Raw genomic sequence first — 19,664 nt, forward strand, 5'->3', positions numbered from 1 at the left:
TACCAGACTGCTTCGATAAGGTGGTTAGAGGACATACAAAGTGCCTATTGTCTGAAAAAACTGAAACAACAACACATTTAAGATGATGTAACATTAGGCTAGCCCAATCACTTTTGACAGACTTCTGGTATTTTGTCCAATAGGGATTGAGCAACAAAGTAACGTAGGCCAGCAGCAGAACAGGATATTCACTTAGCCAAATTGTTTATAAGACTTTGTGTGTGTTGTTGATATAACAACGCACTCCCCATTAACCTGTGGTCTATAAAAGGACGCAGGCTTTGCAATTAACCCACAATGCCAAACTTATCCAGCTGCCTCCATTTCAAAATTACTATAATTCTAAACAACGTGGTAATTTCCGAGGGAGAGCGCGCATGCCTGGTGTGCTGCTGATTATGGCTTTTTGGAAACGTATAAATACTGTGGTTTCCTGGAGGGAGACCGCATCAGCTGTTATATTCATAATTATAACATTTCTGCTATTTCTATCAATCATGTAATTATCGTATCTCTGCTATTTCTATCAGTCATATAATTATCATCTTCAGTCATTTCTACTAAAAAACTTTGTTTCTGCAATTTCCTAAAGTGTATCTTTATGGTTTCATATCCACAATGTCCATAGCATTCAGCACAGAGTATATGCTGATGTTCTTCTCGGTCTTATCAAATCATAAACTTAAAGGTCCTCTATAGTACTGTTTTTAATCAATATATGATAGATCTCAGATATATATACAAAACATGTCTCTTAAGTGTTTGGATCGAAATACCAAACAGATCATAGTAGCATCCCATAATCCCCTCTGTTTCAGCCCTGTTCCAAAAGTGCTGATTCTGTCTTTTACTTTAGATGAAAATAAGGAGCCCCTCCCCACGCCCCTCTGAGAGATATGTGGTTAAAAAGAACACAATGGAGCTCTCGGAGGAGATTCAGGTGAAAAGGTGGGCGGGGGTTACCTTGGTTGGTGATTGGCTAATGGTTACACAAACCAAAAAAACGTTATGACATCATAAAGTGGCCAAAATCTGATCAGCTCATTTTCAGACGGGTTTTTATATAAATGGATCAGGACAAAAAGAGAGCACTGAAACTGAAACGTTCAGAATCTCTTTACACAGTGGGGACACATGTTTATGCATAAAGGACATGAAAAAGTGGATTTAGCATAATAGGTGACCTTTAATATAAGTAAATAAAAACTAAAACCCTCAAAGTTATATGTCTACCTTAGAGGCAGTTTATAATAATACGTTTAAACTTCATTTATAGTAGTCCTGAACTCAAAGCTAGTTGTAACAGCTGCTCCAGAGTACCCCCACTCTATAAATTAGGGCAATTAGGGCCGGGGCAAGACTAATGAAGCTGACTAACAGGCTGGAGGAGGGTTGTTGCTCCTACACCAGGTGTTAAGGCCATACGCAGGAAGTCCCAGCAGGAGTTACACCTGGCAATAATAAACTCTCTCAGCAGTTCCATCTCATAGTGAAGCTAAACTGGAGACATTCAGTTTAACCATGAAGCACCTCTAAACTGTTATAAGGAACAACTACGATATGATTGTTTAAAGCCAGTTTTCATAAGCAAAGGTTCCACATTTCTGCATTTCAGTGCCTTCTGCATAAGCTCTTGAATAACAAAGTGTGCAATCTTGCAACATTATCAGATTTAGTGTGCTGAAATACTGATGAATGTAATGTTGTGATATAAAACGACATGCCTCAGGGCATAAGATGTAGAAAACGGAATGATTATCAGGTTATCTGGAGGGCAACTAGTGTCACATTTGCCTCTGTGTCCACCACAGTCGAGTCATTGATTGTGAAAGCGGAAGAGCTTTTCATTATATATGCTTCTATGATGTTGATAACCATCAGTGGATCATGAGGGGAAATTAGAAACACACTGTTTTACTCTGAGCAATAACAACCATTTACGGTAAAACTGCACAAGCACTCACATTGTCCTCCGAGCCATCAAAAAAAAAATATTGGACCATAATAAAAATCATGAGCTCAGAAAGGTCAAAAATGATATCAATTTCATAATGAGAGAGATGATGGCTACATACAGTAATGACTAACAACACTGTCACTGTTTTTTTTTTCAGAGGTTAGATTGGATTTGTAGACATAAAATGAAATTAATCTAAGAAATGCTCGAGTCGTTCCCTCGCCTTGTTCTATATGGACAGATCTCGAGCCCTCTTCACTCCATCATCGTTACCTTGGGCAAATTGCTATGGGTACCACTTAATCTCATAATCACCAGAACAGTGGAAAGTGCACCGAGGTCCTTCCTAATATCACACTATACTGAGTCAATACGGGAGCAGCGCCCTCCCCTCCCCACTACTCTAAAAGACCACCATTGTATGTGAAGAATCGCCATGGCTACTGCCGTCGAACTGTAAGCCTTTTAGAATTATTAGCATTCCTCTCCACCCCGAGCACTGTAGCAAAGCTGCTCGCTTTACCATCAATCCGCCCTGAGAGAAACACACCATTTCTTTCATTAGAATCTACAGGAATTTCAATCTGGCTGGGAATTAATTAAAGTCGAATTATGGGCTGCAGCAATATTGGACTAGCCAGACAAATTCAACAACACCCATGGAGGGTAAGAGTGAATGTGGCCTTGTTAATGAGAATGGTAAGAGGCTAGCTAAGCTACTTGTCAGGGGCACAAACTCAGCGGCAATTTAGCGATATGACACCTAGCAACAGTTCATAATCCATTATTCTTGGCCACAATTGACCGTTGTAAATTGGTAACGCCTGCACACCATTTTTTTTTTATACCAAAATGATGTCTCGTAGAAGCGCGTGTTCAATGTTCATTTCTATTGGATTCAAGCAAAAATAAATGTATACAAAGAACTGTAAAAACAATTAAATTCAATCTTAAAATGATTGAGCAATTATGCTAACAGAATCAGGAACTGTGATGCTCACTTGGAAGTCATGACCTGTGTCATGGTGCAGTTCTCATTCAGATACTAGGGATGACCCATTTCAACAGTGTTTGGAATCAAAGTTGAAGTTTTCCTGATTATCCAGTTACAGGCAATAATCCTCAGATGTTACATATTATTGGGCAGTACACACACAATTAGAATAGCTGCTGCAATACCCAAAGCCAAACATATGGCATAAAAATAACAACTTTTCTTCGACCTAGTTTTATGAGCCGAATTACCCATGTCCATGAAACCTAGTTAAATTGATTATATTACAGAAAAATGTAATTCAATATTGTGATTATGAGCATGGGGAGTTTTCTGCAATGTACAATAAATAACCAGAAACCACCTAATTCTTAAATAATGCAACTTTTGTGTCTCTGTCAGTGAGGCAGGGAAGCTGGCTGAGACAATGTGGCCACTATCAGCCCGTAATGAGAAGGCCTGGCTCGATGGTGACACAACAGGCTCTGTTCCACAGGCATCCAGGGAGGCTCCCCTATCAGCCTGGGACTCCTCCAGTCCCTGGCACCTCCACTGATGCAGAAAAAGTAGGTCTGCATGGGCCCCGAGGGGAAGCCGGGCCCCAGTGACATTCCACGGTTTGTGCCAAAACGGCTAAATGGCAAAGCATTTCCCCGGAGTCTACGCAAACCACAGTGTGACTTTCACCTTCTGTGTGGTCAGGTACAGGTTACAAGTAAACAACTCTATTGATACCATTTACATTTAAGTCTCACTAGACTGTGACCTCAATGGCGAATGTGATGAAGTTGTTACGCAAAGAAAACCACAATGAAAGCTTTTGGTTTGGAAGTTGTAAAAACACCAGAGAGAGAAAGAGAGAGAGAGAAAGAGAGAAACAGATCGAGGGCACAAATGTTTATTTTCACGCACTTTTTTTCTTAAAATTGATTTTTGAGAAAAGTCTACCCAGATTCATGACAGGGTGTCAACATGCATAATTGAGAGCGTTTTATTCTAATGATGAACCCCATCGTCCTCGTTAATTAAAAAGCACAAGCCAGTTGAGCCAAATGAGCATTATGTAAACGCCCCGCCAGTGACAGGAAAATCTGAAGACCTTGACATCTCAAAACCCTTCAGGGCATACCGTAACACGATAGAATTTAAAGCATGTTGTAGAGCTACAGACGCGAAGGCCTCGGAGCACTTCGCCTCTCCTCTCTGTGAGGAGCAGATTTCCTCCATACCAGGGGAAGTGAGTTTGTGAAGGTTTTTGAAATAACAACCAACATTTAGTAACTTTATTTTGGGTTTCTGATCGGTTAAGTGGTGCTGGTAACTCCTACGGTTTTAGCCTTCAGAACTAAATTAAAACATTTTAATCTGCTTTGGTTGTTTTTGACATGAAACATGACAGCACAGTATGTTAGTCTTTTCTCTCCGTTCCCTTATTAAGTCTTGTATATTAATAATAAAAAATGTCTCCATAGAACCAGAACTGGCACAGCAGGTGGTGTGTGGGACCCGGGGAGGCGCAGTTTGAAGTTGTTTGGATGAATGGTTTTTGAGAAAGCTGAATCATGAGCAGTCGGCTGGCTCTGAACAGGCCCATTTTGTAACTGCAATAGCGATAACAAAAAAAGGGAAATATCTGATGTTTTTCGTCCATTTATTTTAATTTACAACTAAAGACTGTGATTTATTACATGCATTGTGTTCTGGCAGATGGACTGACCAACGGTTACAGGGCAGCTTCAGAAGAGCAGAGCCCTTATTAGTTCTTACAGCACGGTGTCCTCCTACATGACACTCAGCTGGGGACAGGGTTCTGGTGATGGAAGAGAGGGGTTAGAGTTAGAGTTGTGTTTGGCTGTTGGGCCACACGTATTGTTGACATTTATGTTTAGTATTTTGTGTTTATGTTTATGTGGTCATGCCAATAAAGCCCCTTTGTATTGTATTGTTAACTCAGTCCAACAAGGTGAAAAACACAATATTGTAATTGTTTGTATCTGCATACAGAAATCCTAGTTACCTTGGTAATCTTCCTTGGCTGGGAGACTTTCAGCCAATCACAAAGCTGATTCCTGTGGGTTCGTACTGTTTCAAGGTCGCTCTCCCTGGAATAAACATCAAACACATCAATGTGTCCTATACATACCAAATGCATTTAACAACACAAGGATATTTATTAATCATCCAATGTGACCACTCACCAGTTAGCATCGCTGAGCAGAGTCATGACATCATCCAACACTTCTGGATCTATGACATCATCGTAGGTCAGCAGCATCTCGTACATCTGGCCGGCCGTCGTCTTTCTGATCTACACGTGACAGAGAGGATGTTATTTTTTATATTTTATTAGATGTGGTGACAAAAAGCAGAGTAAACAAACCAAACTAGTGCTGTATCTCAGTTTGGATAACTCTGTTAGCACACTTCCATGTGGTACACCATGTCTCAGATCGAACATATCTGGTGCAAAATGTAACAGTTTTTTCTTCAGTAAAGTCAAACTTTCAACATGAAGCCTTTGACAGCACTTGGCGACCATTGAAGTTAAGAAGTGTCCAGCGTTCTACACTCACCTTTTTAAGCGTCATGAATGCACCATGAAGGCACTCGCACTGTGCTGCATTTTTCAAATTTGTCAGAGTTAACACACCTGTTTACTCAAGATAGCGAGAGTTCATACGGAATAACACTAAATGAGACACGGTAAGCCATGCTGGTGGTTTTGTAGAGTTTTGTAAATGCCCAAAAATGATAATGCTAACAGTCTCATGTAAAGCAGTTATACTGTTTACCATGTTCACCATCTCCACAACATTAGCATTCGTACATTTGCTAATTAGTACTATACACAAATTAAAGCTAAAGGAACCAGTTGACAAATAAAAATCTGATGATGGTGCCCGGTGATCACTTAGGATGGGGGTTTATTTAGATTTTTTAAGAAAGATTTTTTTAGATTTTTTTGCTCAATGACGCTAAAAAGAACCTACTCCAGCTTTAAGGCTGTCTAGTGAACGTACCACGGGGAAGGGGTGGCAGAGCAGCATCAGCAGCTGGGCCAGAACTCTCTTCCTCACCTCCCCTTGGAACTGGATCAAACCACAGAAGCTGGGAAACACAAAACAGCTTTGTCAAAACGGGGGGGGGTGACTTCTTCCTCAGTCGAGTAAATAATGTGTCACTGAGATGAAGACTTACACAGATATAGAAATGCGCAACTTGGCGATAACTTTGGACTTCTTGAATTCTTTGCAAAGATCCAAAATGTCCACACAGAACTGATGACTGTTGAAAAGAGACAGAACAGTTCAGCCCTCACATCACGTTCAAACAAACAGTACTAATGGAAGCTGTTGCATTACTCACTTCTCTTGAGTGGCGAAGATTTCAAAGCAGCTGTTCGCAAGCATCTGATTGAGCATCCCAAGGAAAGGAATAGACACCCTGCAAAAAGGAAAGGACATATCAGTTACTGAAGGCTAAAGACTGTTGTGAGAATATTAAACTATATCGCTGCGAGAATAAATATTGCAACACATCTGGCCAAAGGTCAAACATAATAAACCTAAAAGACACAAAACAATTGTATAAAAGTTAAGGCTGACACATTACTCCACAATCTAACACCCTGACGTCTTTAATAGCCTGCACCGCATACAGCGTAGGTTTGTGTAACTCACAGACAAAACAAGACCCTGAGCCTTCATTTTGGGATTGTTTTTGGACACAGCAGAACTTTAACGTTATTACCAGGTTTGTGTAAAAGTTGACATCTACAGACTACAGTAGGCTATTTAAGGCATTACGTTCCTCAGCAGCTGCCAGCTGGTACTGGCAATATAAACATCAACAGGGTGATCAAGAACCCAAAGTGAAAAGCCTGTTTGATAACAAATAGGACAATACGCTCTTTTTACTTGTATGATAGAAAACTATATTTCCAATAGACTGATTTGCAGCCATGAAGTAATTTCCTGTAAAGCGTAGGATCTATACAAAAAGTATAGACACGTTATGAAGAGATCTCTGTGGTGCCATCTCCCCTGACTGGAGCAGCCACAACGCTAACGGCCCGCATACATGTTCAATGTAGCCTGAAGTCCTGTAGCAAGGTGAAGAAGAAAAGGATGTTTGTTTGTTTACATGTCATTGCGGAGATTGTCTCTGAAGATGCTCAGCAGCGTGTCTCCAAACTGTGTCAGGGCAGCAATGTTCTCCTGGATCCCTCGCAGATATTCAAACAACGACTGGGAGGAAAAATGCACCTGGAGGGAAGCAGCGGAGAGCAGCGGTTCAATTAGAGCAGCCGGATGTTGAAACAGAGGACTCAAACACTGACTGGAGGTCAGTGCTAGCTATGTCTGGTAATCTAATTCCATGGTTTTTAAGGACATTTGAGAATTTCCCTCAACAATAACGCTGCAATGATTACGAAGTGTGTCCATGTTATTTAATACTAAGTCAGTCAGTTGTAGTATAACATTCTGATGGAAACATAAAACCAGTCTGTGATAGCACAAGTTCATTATGCCTATGAGTGACTAACTGTGAACATGATAACATCCAGCTGCTCTGGTAATATGTCATCTCAATACTTGAAATAACCTTTAACCATACACACTATTTTCCATGTGAATGCAGATGGGGAAATCCTTTTGTTGTGCATGTTTGACACATAAACACTGTGATGGAATGATGTTTCTTGGTGTTGTGACTCTGACAGGTTCTGCTGTTTTACTTTGGCACGGCCTTATGATCTCTCTACACTGAGGCTGGCCTTGAAGGCAGTTCCTGGAAAGTCAGTGAACGCTCCGTCTCTCTGGCCTGTGTGAATATATGCCTGTGGTGTGAGAATGGTAATCTTGGCTCACGTATTGATGCAGTATTGGCTCAGTTTCCTGCATGCAACCCTGTACAAACAGATCAGTCTTCCCGTCTCTGAGGATGTATCTGGGGCAGAGAGAGGCTGGAGGAGGTAAAGCAAGACGAGAGCCAGGTCGGGGGAGGGGGAATACTGTCTGCAGCAGCCTCCACTGGCAGAGGAGCTCAACTTCACTGCTGCTATTTTAGGCTTTAAACTTATTTGCTTTTCAAACATCCAAAAGCCCCTAATGTTAAAAATAACCCAATCAACTGAGTGATTGGTTTTACAAGGTTAGGTAACAATGCAGGGAGAACTTGACCAACCCTGATGTTGTGTTAGTGTTGAGCCTCCTGGGGGATGGGGTAAGGGGTCAGGAGTGGAAAATATCAGACACGCTTTTTAGCTGTTATTTAGCAATGGATTGCAAAGATTCAACAGTTGGAAACTTTATCGCATGCCAGGACCACGAGGGACCCGTCAGATCAATTTGTTCTGGATAAGTCTGATCATAGCCTCAAGCTAGGGGGGTTGTCAAAGCATCGCAAGCAGGGACAGGGTGGAGATAGGCCAGAGTGACAAAGCTGATATGTGTGATATTGTGAAATAATTGAGACTAAGGCATTCTACCGAGTAGGAGGAAGATAAGGGATTAGAGAGAAGAGGGTTGAGTAGTCCATTTAGCTTACGAACCTTCCTAACGGAGTGAAATGACCCGGAAGTCCCTCAGTGGCAGCCATCATAAGAGCCGTTCGAATTCTCTAGATGAAAGGAAAGGAGGTTTCAAACTTCCTTTATAACCTCCTTTAGCTTAGGAACCACTGGACCTCCCTTACCGAAAGGAGAGGAGAAAATGCTGCCCCACAATGCCTTGCGGCCGCAGCATTTGCCGTCACACAACAGTCGGCCGTTCACGGAAACAACTGATTATGACCGAGAAATGATATCATGAAAGTTACGGTGCTTATTAAGCATTTTAAAACGTAGGTGGCGACTTGCCAAAGTGCTTTGTTTTGAACGTTCATCAGTATTATAATCAAAAAGAGAAATATGAACGTTAGTTTTTACTGAAATGATCAAATAAAGTCAACATTTAACAGTCTTCACTGAGCTGTGGGGAGTTTGTTCAACTTTTAAAAGATGTTTGAATGGTGATATACACAGTGATAGATGTTAAGGACTAACGTTTATAATAAATACATTTGTATTGATTTTAAGATCTTTTCATACAATCATACGTATTGGGATCATTTGTATTAATGTGGAACGGAGGGAGAGGGTGACGAGCATAAGTTTCACTTTCATTTTTTATTTCCGTCCTGCAGGTCACCCTTGAAAAAGAGATCTTTTGATCTCAAGGCGCTTTCCCCTGGTTAAATAAAGGCTACAAACAAACAAACGATTTCAATTCCAACTTTGGTCATGAAGAATATGTTTCTCTGTTGTCCACGTTCATAAGCATAAAGCAACAGCATCAGAGCATGGTGCAGTCTCTAGATGAGTTTACAGTAGTCCCTCGTTCTTATTAAACATCCATGTTGTAGTCCGCTGTATAGAAAACTGTAGTTTCCATAGTTTCCCCACAGCAGCAGACGCACATTCATGACGTCCACTGGCGAATCATAAACAGGTCGGATAGTGAAAGTGCAGTCGGATTCTCTAAAGTAGCGCTGTCTCTTCTCCTAAATCCTTTTGAATTCTCCTATCCACTATCCCTTAACCCCGTGACGTTTCACACAGAGGTCAAGGGATAGACGATAGGGTTAGAACTTAGGAGCTGATTTTTGGACTATCCGACCGCAACCGAGGATTGAGTAGACTTCTCCTGACTAATGGCTCCCCCTGCTGGCCCACACTGCTCCTCAATAACAACCTGACTTTGCAGACTGATGACTGACAGCAGGATTTACCACCACCCAAATGGTCTGGCTCTATTGTGTTATTTCTACAATCACATTTACATAACTGGGATCAATAAAGTACTATCTTATCTTAATGCATTTCAATTCTGTACATACTTACATCCCAGCTGTCTAAATAGCAAAGTACACTGTGAAGTGTCTCTATTTCATTGAAATTTTTAGAAGTTCTTCATTTCAAACCAGCAGTAAATGTTGAAACAACATCCTTTTTAAGAGCTGTGAAAAGAACAGATGAAGTTATTTCTTCATCTTTATGTGAACTTCTTGTTTATAGCATGACATTTGAATATGTGTATGAAGTGAGAGGGACGTTTTCTAGAATACAAATAGGTATCAAACATCGATTGTTCTAATAAAGATGTGGGTCAACCATGCCAGAATACATTCAGTGCTCCTTATCATAGATTTTAAAGCTGCTGGAAAGATGGAAAACCATTGTTCACATTTTTCCTCATTTCGTGTTTTGGTGACGACTGTGGAGTCCTAAATCACCCTCGGTGTTCAACTGGGATCAGATCTGATAAACGCAGAAGCAATAGCATATGATTCATACTTGTAGTGTTCAGTAACCCTTGCGTCTGCTTTTGGATTTATTTTCTTTAAAATGTTTCACCTGTCTGCACATCATACTGCTCTGATTTGTGAGGTGACCTACTGTGGACTCGGTGATTCCTCCCACTGACACGGTGAGGCCCAGCAAGGTGTGGTACTGATACTGGGGCAGTCCCAGCAGCTGGGTGATATACTGGAAGGCCTGGGATGGAGCACTCCAGTTCAGACTGGTTGTGGTCTCACTGAAAGACATATAAAAAGACAAAATATCACAAGTTGGTCAGACAAAAGTGCCACATCAAACAGTCCAGCATATACATTTGCTTCACTCCAGCTGTTATAGCTATGAATGCAGGGTGGGGGGGGGGGGGACTCACAAAGGAAAGATGCGCAGCAGCTCCTCCTGGTGGGGGATGTGAGGCACTGCAGGCTCTTTGCTGTGGAGGAGGCACAGGAAGACGTTTCCAGCGTGGGCTCTGTAGCGGTCGATCTTCTCGGCCGCCTGCTGGGCCAGGCAGCACATCATTCTCTTCACCCTGCACAGAGAACAGTTAGCACCCTGTTAGCTAGGGTTCTAAATGTACATACAGTCAGTAAATCACTCTTGTAGTTTGAATAAGCCAAAAGGCGACATTGGGTGTTAAAGAAAATGTGACGCAATGATTAAGTTCGATACTGTTCCTCTATTATAATAACTTGATCCAGGCTGAATTGACTCAGGCTGTAAGTATTGCGGCCACACCTTGAGATATCCAACACTAAAGATTACTCAGACCAATGGATAGGTTAGGGTTTACAACTTTTTACTTTCTTGTGAAACACAGTGTGAAGATGCAGGATTTAGTGTTAATCAGAGTCTTCTGTTTTCTACTCACAGGTCTGGGAGGAGGATCTCTGGAGCGCTGATGGCCACCAGCAAGGTCACATCCATGATACTCGTCATCGCTGCCTCTCTCACCCTGGGAACATCACAGAGGGTCAAGACTTGGGTTTACCTTGCATACATTAACCCGGGTCATTAACAACCTCCGGAAGCTCCTTCAAAAGAATCCTTTGAAGCAAACGTATCAAATGAATCAGGATCAGAATCAAGTTTATTAGCAGGTCGAATACACATGCAAGGAATTTGCTTTGGTATCTGGTGGTGCGAACATGAACAATTAAGTATTAAGTAAAAAAAGAAGTATTTACAACTTATTTAAATGTAACAAATAACCTTAAAAGCTAAACAACTAAAAACACTTAGTGCAAAAGGCAGTCAGAGAGTTGAGCATGAACAGTATTCAAAAAGAATAAAAGCACAAGATGTTGTTCACGTGATGTGCGTTTATGCAATGAATAATGTTTTTGGAGTGGATACAAAGTTTCATTAGTACAAATGAAGCACAGGCTAGAGCTTGCCATCCTCTGATGATTGTATCTCACTGGATCTGGCAGTGTTAGAGTCAAATGAGCTGCAGGGCACAATTTGTTTAAGTGAAACAGTAATGCACATATTCAAGAGTCACACCCTAAAAGCAGGTGCACAGAGGAGAGGAACGTGTCACAGTGTGGGTGTGAGCTTGACAACAAAAAGACAAAAAGTCTGGTACAAAACTGAAAACAAAGAGTCGAAATAATAGCATGTTCAAAAGAAGAAAAATAACTCGATTACTAAAGTAGACAGCGTACAAGAAGCCGCCTGGCCTATTGCGAAGACACGTGACAAGCTTGGTGACATTCCTGGCGAGTCGGTAAGCATGGCCTGGGGATACTAGTGACACAGGCACGCATGTCATGTCTTTGTGTTCCTAGGTTAACGGACAGAAAGACACCAGAGGCCTCAGGTGGGGGAGCATTTGTAAACCTCGAGGCGAACTGGAAGGCTGCGGGTGTATTTCTGAGCTTGTTTATTATGTGCGGTTACCAATAAGTGAACTTACCAAGCCCCTACGTCCCCTCTGCTGTCTCTCGTGTAGTCAGTCATGCAGTGGAGCAGAACGCCGTACACCTCTGCAACATTCTCCGAGCACAGGGCGGAGTCAGGGGAGCCGTGGGCACAAACACCCACCTTCAGACACACTCTGATGGAGGTTGGAAAAGAAATACATGTTCAAAATGACTACAAGAGGAGCTATAGTAACTGACGACCGGAGATAATAAGAACTTATTTTGAGGGAAAATGCAACAGTTGTAAGAAGACCACTGATCGGACACGTCCTTCAGGTCGTGCAGGTAAAGTCAGGAATGTTTATTTTAGCATCACTGCCTACACCACTCCGCAGATAAGCTAACAGAGGAGGCCTTCACACATCAGGCATGAGCGGTTGCGTAACAATTTAATCAAATAAGAATATATAAGAAAAAGAATAGAAGGAAGTAGTTCCTTACAGCGTGAAGCTTGAAAGCTCAAAGCAAACATTACAATGCTTTTCCTTGAATAACTCTCTTTATTCTATTTAAACCCAGTATGTCTGCACAGTTGCAGATAAAGGATACAGGATATAAGCATTCATTTATATAATTCAACTCCTGTTGTGGCTGCAAAGTAGTGACGTGAGATCCACCCAACCACAGTTTGAGCAGGTTTGGGTCGGATGTCTATATCTAAACATTTAAAACATATATTAGATACTCACTGAGATATTGCTTTGACTGCATCTCTCCGTGCCTCTGTAAATGTCTCCTCATTCTGGCTGACAGTGCACATCTGCAGCAGGCCTTCAAGGATCTAACGGACGCATGGTACACTCTGGTTTTTAAACACCGATGCAGTGAGATGTAAATTGTCTAGAAATTGTACACATCCTCCACACACACACACCTGCTTCACTTTGCCATGGATCATAAATCTTGGCAGACAGCCGAGGGCGAGGGCCGATCCGCAACGAATGAGCAGCTTCGGACTCTTCAGCCCCTCGATGTACTGAGACACCAGGACATCTACACACAACGCCATGGAGAGGTTACCTTGGTATTCAGATCTACAGGATAATTAGCTGAACTACATATGAATTTAAACTCACCCTGAATTTGTAAGTCCGCTTGGCCCGGCTCGGCCTGGTAGAACTCATCACACAGGGCGGACAGGGCCGATACCATGGAAACCTGCAGACAAAAGAGGATGGAGATCATGACTAGTAAACTACAAAAGGTGTTTCTGAATGAAAAGCAGCATGTTATATAATATTAGTGTCAGTCGCTTGGTTTATGCATTCGTTTAACTAGTGTTTAATTTGCAGGTGAAAAGGAAATTTGGCACACTCCGTGACCCGTGATGTGACACCCATTTTATAAATCTTACCACAGTGCTATCCTTCACACCAGGATGGAGGGTCTTTATGGTGTCGTCAATCAGCCACTGCCAGCCAGCTGAAACACAACGTCACAACATTAGAGACGTTAAGCTAAGAAGCTGAATGAAACACAGAAGTTTCAAAGCACAATATCCAGAATGAACTCACTGATCACAGGGTCGTTCTTAAAAGGCATTTTGGAGAGGGACAGCTTTTCAATAAGAAAGCACACTGTGGAAAAGACAAACTGGTCACATCTGCTGTTCAATGAGACAATAACAAGCACTCATGAATATAATGAATTGCATTGTAAAGTACTTTCTGCTCTTAGACCTACCTGCTGGCCTCATTAGCTCTCCACCAAAACCCCTACAAAAAGAAAACATAATAATGATAGAAAGTCAAGAGTATTTGGATTTATTACCGTACTACTTGTGAAAAATAGAAACACTACCTCTCCACCTACCTGTACTGCTTTCTGTCATTCAGCTGAAAGTAAATAAACAAATCAACATCAGCAAAAGAGAACATTTGGATTACAGTTAATCGACTACACATGTTGTGCTCACTTACCTTCTGGTGGATGTTTTTTAAAGCATCAACACATTCTGAAGAAATCATGTCCACCACAGCCCTGTAGGACAAACGCAGGAGGAAAGCATATGAGATTCATTCACGGACAAAACGACAATTAAAAACACAGAAATGGAAATGACCTAAGAATGCACCTTTTCATTTGTTTCCTGTAGTAACTGCATGATCATTTCAGTCGACAGTGTTCTCATACAGTTCCATAATGTTCTCATTTCTAAATCAACATTTAAATGATACGCAACTTTTTGTGTGTGCATGCAGTTGCAGAAAGGTTTAACTGTATTATTACTTTTACTTCTTTCAATTTCACATCACACAAATTGCTAAAGAGAAGCTCTTCCTCTGAGCACATCACCATTGTTAAGGTTAAGCTTTAGAACAAATCAATTCAAAGTTTCATTGACTGGGTATGAACGTCTACCTGTTGGTCTGAAGGCCCAGTTTGTAGAGAGCGTGTGTAATCTCTGCACAGGCCAGGATGGCTCCATGGCGACCATGAAGGTCAATCCCCACTGCCATGGGCAACAGCTTTGGCAAAACTGTAACCAACAAAGAAGAAAGTGCATAAATCTACTCATGATCAAGAATTCTAGGTTTCTGGATATTCCCTGAAGGCATTCCACATAAGCCATTTTCTTTCTCCCTTGCATGTGAAACAGGTCAGGTGACATTGTTTACCTGTTGTTGCCATATAATCGGCAGCCTGAGGCGTCAGGTTGTGGAGCGCTTTAGTGGCGAGCTCTCGGATCACACTAGAAAACAAGTCAAAAATATAGTTTTGTGTTTAAAAAGTTAGTATACATATACCTTCCCTCTTATTCGTCATGTATGAAGACTGGGACCTGTTCTTACCTATCCCAGTGGTTGATCTTCATGGCTATCAAATGATCTATCATGGCCTCTGTGTACTCCGGGAAACTGGCTATGAAGACACTTGGAGCACAAAAAAGAAAGCTTGAGCTGCTTGTATGAACAGAAAATGAATACCAGTTTCAGACTTTCTCTCAAGCGTGTGTGGGGGGGATCCATTTCAGCGAGTTCTACTTTTTGCCATACATCTTTATTCTGTTGTCCTTGTTTTGTTGAGTTCTATAGTCAGTCATATCCTGAGGCTAGCATCTTGAATGTTTGCTCAGCTGGTAGTGACACATTCCTAAAACGTATGTCTGTGTTTGTCGAGACGCACACATTTCTTTTCTTACATGGCTGATGGGTTTACTAAAAGGTTAAAAACGTTTATTAATTGAATTGGAACACATGTCCTTCTCAAGCGGTAAACTACAAATATATAGCAGCAACATAACGGCTATATTCTGGGAGAGATTTAAAATCAATACCAGATGTTCAGAGTTTTATTTAAGAACCACATTAAAACATTTTAACCTTATGATTTTTTTATTAAGTTGAATCAGTTAAAAGCTGCATACTTCTGGTTACTTGACTACCTAGAATTCAGGATGGGACGTTACCTGTCGTTCCAAGCATTTGCCAAGTGCAGCTTCACTTGAGTATTGCGTGGCTAAGAGCAATGTGGCTGGAAAGGGCAAGGCCTAAAGATCTGCTACTGTGTCAAAGAACAGTTTTTCTTACGTGATGTTTAGATAGCAGTTGCTGATACTCCCAACAGCAAAGTAGTCTGCTGCAGTCAAGATGTCAATACCATGAGGAAACGTCCCCTGTTGATACAAAAGCAAGCAACACACAGCGTCGTGCATTGTGTCAGACTTACCATTACTGAGCAGATACATATGAGATGGATACAATTTTGATTTAATGTGATGATGAGTTATGGCTCAATGACTGTTGGCAAATCACTTGTTTGCTGGTGCCTTGTAGCTGCACTTGGAGGCAATTTCTTTGTTTTAATAAGCTTTGAAATCAAGGCAAGTTTGAGCAAGAAATAGATGATTGGCAGCAAATATACGACAAATCACAGTAATTTTGTTACTCATCATACACAAGTAGCCAAGGCTGCGGTGACAAACCTGTCTGCCGACATTCTCCTGGAAGGCAGCCTGGGACGAAATGAGACAAATGAACATCTGTCATGTTACTGAAAAACTTCAGAAAAAATATTTGGAGGGTGTTGTCCTGAAAACCTTCAGTATTTGTATGGTGTTGACCGGAGGACTTACAGAGGCAGCTCGGCGGCAGTTGACATTCCGGTCGAACACAGCAGTGATCAGCAGAGCGCTGCAGAGAGAAACACAGAGAGTGGGTTGGAAAGGAGACATTCACTGAGCAAAGATGTCAACATAACATTTCTCACTGAATGCAATAAAGAGAGGATTAGACAAGGATTACACAATAATATGGTTTAGATATGATACTGTACAATTTGAAAAAAGCAAGTATCAGTGCTTCCACTAGCTTTGTAAGTGAAAGTTTGAAACTTGTTTTCTGATATTTAAAGGTTTCAATATTTCATTTCCTCATTCTGATATGAAAGTTTCAGTAAAGTACTTCTCATGGTTGTAGGAGAAACAAAGAAGGGAAGAAGTTGTATCACATTTTGCAGCTTTAAAAACATATTTACACAACAAAGGTTTTTTAAACCTACATAGTAAGGTAAGTCTTTTTATGGAACTTGTGCACACTCGAGCACACCTATGGACATTTCGGTGCCGACATGTTTGTGCAAAATAATAGTTTATTGCTTTTTTACATTGATGTAATAAAGGATTTAAAAATGTATATTATTTTATAATTTGTAATAATTCCTTATAGTTTTCCAAAAAAGCATTACGGTCTTTTAAAACCATACCTCGGAGAGCGAGCCCCTCCACTTTGGAACTACACACTCTCAAAAGTCTGGGCATCCTTATCTTAACTTTTCTTCATCATTTCTGGTGTGCACGCAGCCCGGCCGTCGCATGCCCTTGTATAGTTAGGATGTCTCTCAAGAACAATTTCAGAAAAGAATTACATTTGGAAGACATGGGTAAATGAAGCCCATTGTCTTCGTCTTTGAAACATTTCTTTGACTGAGATCCTAACCTTGTATACCTTTGTTTTATTAGTATCTTAGTAAGATCTGAATAGTCTTTAACTCAGATTAAAGTAAGTTCTAAATCTAGATCACATCAACACCACAACACTGATTTGAAATGAGGTGCACAGCTTCCTGGAACAGTATGTAGATTCAGCCACAACATGAATAACAATGACTTTCTTGCAATGCTGGAAGTTATGCCTGATTATGATTGATACCTCAATAACCCTCACACTGCCTCTACAAGTCTCAAGGGTGTGTGTGAATATCAGTTGTTAGAGGGAGGCTTTGCCAACTGATACATCATACAGTGACAGCCTCAGACTCACTGCTGTTGGCCCTGTTTGCTCTCTTCCCAGGTTCCTTCCCTCACAGAGCAACAGTCAGGCCTGGAGCGTTACTAACTGCCCTGCTATGGCTTTCCTAATTGCCCCAGCCCTGAGGGCTTCGAAACAAAAACAGCGCTCCCTTGATAATACAGGAAAGGATACGATGAATTATAAGTATGGCTACTACAATTAAGATATACAGTTGATTTGAACTGTGAAACAAATACAAAGGTTTGTGCATGTGCCCCAAAGTCACACAATCTAAAAAGTGTGTTTTCTGATAATGTCATAAAGCTGTGATGAACAGAGCAGGAACCAGCTTGTCTGAGCTCTGCTGCCAAACGGCGACCGAAACCTACAGCAGCAGGCGAAACCTGGCAATCCTGTAGGCTAAGGAAAGGGAGGGTGTTGTCACGACTGCTGATGATATTGGTAGTCGCAGGGGTTCAAACTGACACTGCAGAGCTGGTCTGCACAGTCAGAGGCCGCAGGTTCATACACGCAGACTGAGAGAAGAGAGATCAAGGAGGACGCAAACCGTTACTGTTGACTAAGACTGAGCGTACGTCACTGGATGATGTTGCACCTTAGTTTCTATACACTCTTTTATAATTTACTAATTGTTACGTTAGTCAGCATTTCTTATGCACAAATCCTGGGAAAATAAGTTGTTAGATATTTTTCATTATAGCATAGACCAAAATATGTTTAAATATGTTTTTCGACCCTGATAAAAAACTAAAATGACTGAGTCAGATCTCAGACAAGACTGGCAATTGAACCTGTCTGTCTCATGTCTGATAAAAGCAACCTGGTCACTTTTACGCAATAGTCTTGCAGCTATCTAATATCATGAATAAGTGGCTGAATGTGCAAATAGGGCAATACTGTACTGTTTACTCCAAAGCTCACTTCCCATTTTATGCAACTGTGTTTTTTCCAACACATTTTTAAAACAACGTAATCATGCAGTCACCACACTTACTGTAGACTAAAAAACACTCCCTTCTAAACTTAAACAATATTGTCTTTACCCCTGACTTAGTTCACATCTTACTTTCACAACATGGAGACCTTGGATTTAGTCCAGTATTGGGGCTCTATGAAATCATTTGGTATATTATTACAGAGCCAGACAGGGAGAAAGGGAACAAAAGAACAGCTGACACTGAGCCACAGGGTGATCAACGGTAGGGTTTGGCAGCAGTAACAGTTTTGTAGAAAGAGAAAATGTAAACAAGGAAATGTAAGCATCTCAAAATGAATGTCATTGAAGAAAACCTTTTCTATTAATTACATTCAGACAATTGTGTTAACCACTTCACTTGCTTGTGAAAATAAGCCTAATTCAATATGCAGGCCTGAAAGTAGCACACCCATATATCTGCTGGTTGTGTGGGGACATGTATGATTGATGTGCCACTGAAAACTGGTTTCATGAAGCAGTAAGTAACTGCTCAGAGGCAAACTATGCAGCTTCTTGGCAATTCAAAATGACAAGTTAATTTAAAATCAAGTGCAACCTATTGAAATCTCACTGACTTACAAAACGTTTCTCTCGCTCCTGTTGATTTTAGCAGTTTTGAAATACAGATTAGGAACACATTCACAGTATGTACATGTTGATGTGTTTCCCCTGATAGTAGGCTTAATGTAAAAAGCTCTTTGTGGGCTGCAACTCCCAGTTATGGGATCATTTGCATGTATAAATACCTGTACCTGTGTTATGCTAATGTGAATAATGCTCTAAAAATATAGGTGACAAAACATACATAAGGAGGAAATGTGTTTGCACTATAAACCAACAGCAGCAGCAATGAATGAAATCAGTATTAATATTCATTTCAGCCACTTTTTCATCACACGTTTCACCTTCATGTCCCGAAAAGGGTGAACTTGACGGATCTAAATATGTCATTGGTGTGGTTTTATACCTGGGAAGTTTTCATAGCAAGGAGAGGGAGGTTACCTGGAAATCTGAGTCACATAAGGCTCGAGCTCCTTGGGTTCATAAGCCCGGGCGAAGGACCAGCACACGTAGCAGGCAGCGTCTCGCACATTGGAACCCACGCTGCACGCTCCTCGCTTTTCCTCGTAGGTCAGGGATTTGACAATGAGTGGCACAACTGCAAGTAGACAACAGAAACAGAAACGTGGTTTGAATTTAAGAATAAAAAATACAAATGTC

General features: G+C 41.1%; 1 protein-coding gene across 3 annotated transcripts in view; it reads right to left on the bottom strand.

Moving 5' to 3' along the window:
- Positions 1-4,585: 4,585 nt before the first annotated feature.
- tbcd (tubulin folding cofactor D) overlaps positions 4,586-19,664 on the bottom strand; it is a 30,293-nt gene continuing 15,214 nt past the window's right edge. For all 3 annotated transcript variants that reach the window (XM_079644848.1, XM_079644846.1, XM_079644847.1), the window contains exons 15-40: positions 19,446-19,602; positions 16,291-16,348; positions 16,141-16,170; positions 15,746-15,831; positions 15,008-15,088; positions 14,834-14,907; positions 14,577-14,694; positions 14,135-14,195; positions 14,028-14,050; positions 13,899-13,930; positions 13,730-13,792; positions 13,570-13,637; positions 13,292-13,373; positions 13,090-13,208; positions 12,905-12,996; positions 12,209-12,349; positions 11,162-11,245; positions 10,664-10,822; positions 10,390-10,528; positions 7,095-7,216; positions 6,318-6,395; positions 6,150-6,236; positions 5,972-6,059; positions 5,150-5,259; positions 4,969-5,053; positions 4,586-4,761 (exon numbers count right to left, since the gene is read on the bottom strand). In XM_079644848.1, coding sequence (XP_079500974.1) covers positions 4,744-4,761; positions 4,969-5,053; positions 5,150-5,259; positions 5,972-6,059; positions 6,150-6,236; positions 6,318-6,395; positions 7,095-7,216; positions 10,390-10,528; positions 10,664-10,822; positions 11,162-11,245; positions 12,209-12,349; positions 12,905-12,996; positions 13,090-13,208; positions 13,292-13,373; positions 13,570-13,637; positions 13,730-13,792; positions 13,899-13,930; positions 14,028-14,050; positions 14,135-14,195; positions 14,577-14,694; positions 14,834-14,907; positions 15,008-15,088; positions 15,746-15,831; positions 16,141-16,170; positions 16,291-16,348; positions 19,446-19,602 — 2,255 coding nt within the window. In that variant the 3' untranslated portion in view covers positions 4,586-4,743. The remainder of the gene's footprint in view (positions 4,762-4,968; positions 5,054-5,149; positions 5,260-5,971; positions 6,060-6,149; positions 6,237-6,317; positions 6,396-7,094; positions 7,217-10,389; positions 10,529-10,663; positions 10,823-11,161; positions 11,246-12,208; positions 12,350-12,904; positions 12,997-13,089; positions 13,209-13,291; positions 13,374-13,569; positions 13,638-13,729; positions 13,793-13,898; positions 13,931-14,027; positions 14,051-14,134; positions 14,196-14,576; positions 14,695-14,833; positions 14,908-15,007; positions 15,089-15,745; positions 15,832-16,140; positions 16,171-16,290; positions 16,349-19,445; positions 19,603-19,664) is intronic.

This window comes from Notothenia rossii, assembly GCF_949606895.1.
Source record: "Notothenia rossii genome assembly, chromosome: 8".
Taxonomy (NCBI): domain Eukaryota; kingdom Metazoa; phylum Chordata; class Actinopteri; order Perciformes; family Nototheniidae; genus Notothenia; species Notothenia rossii.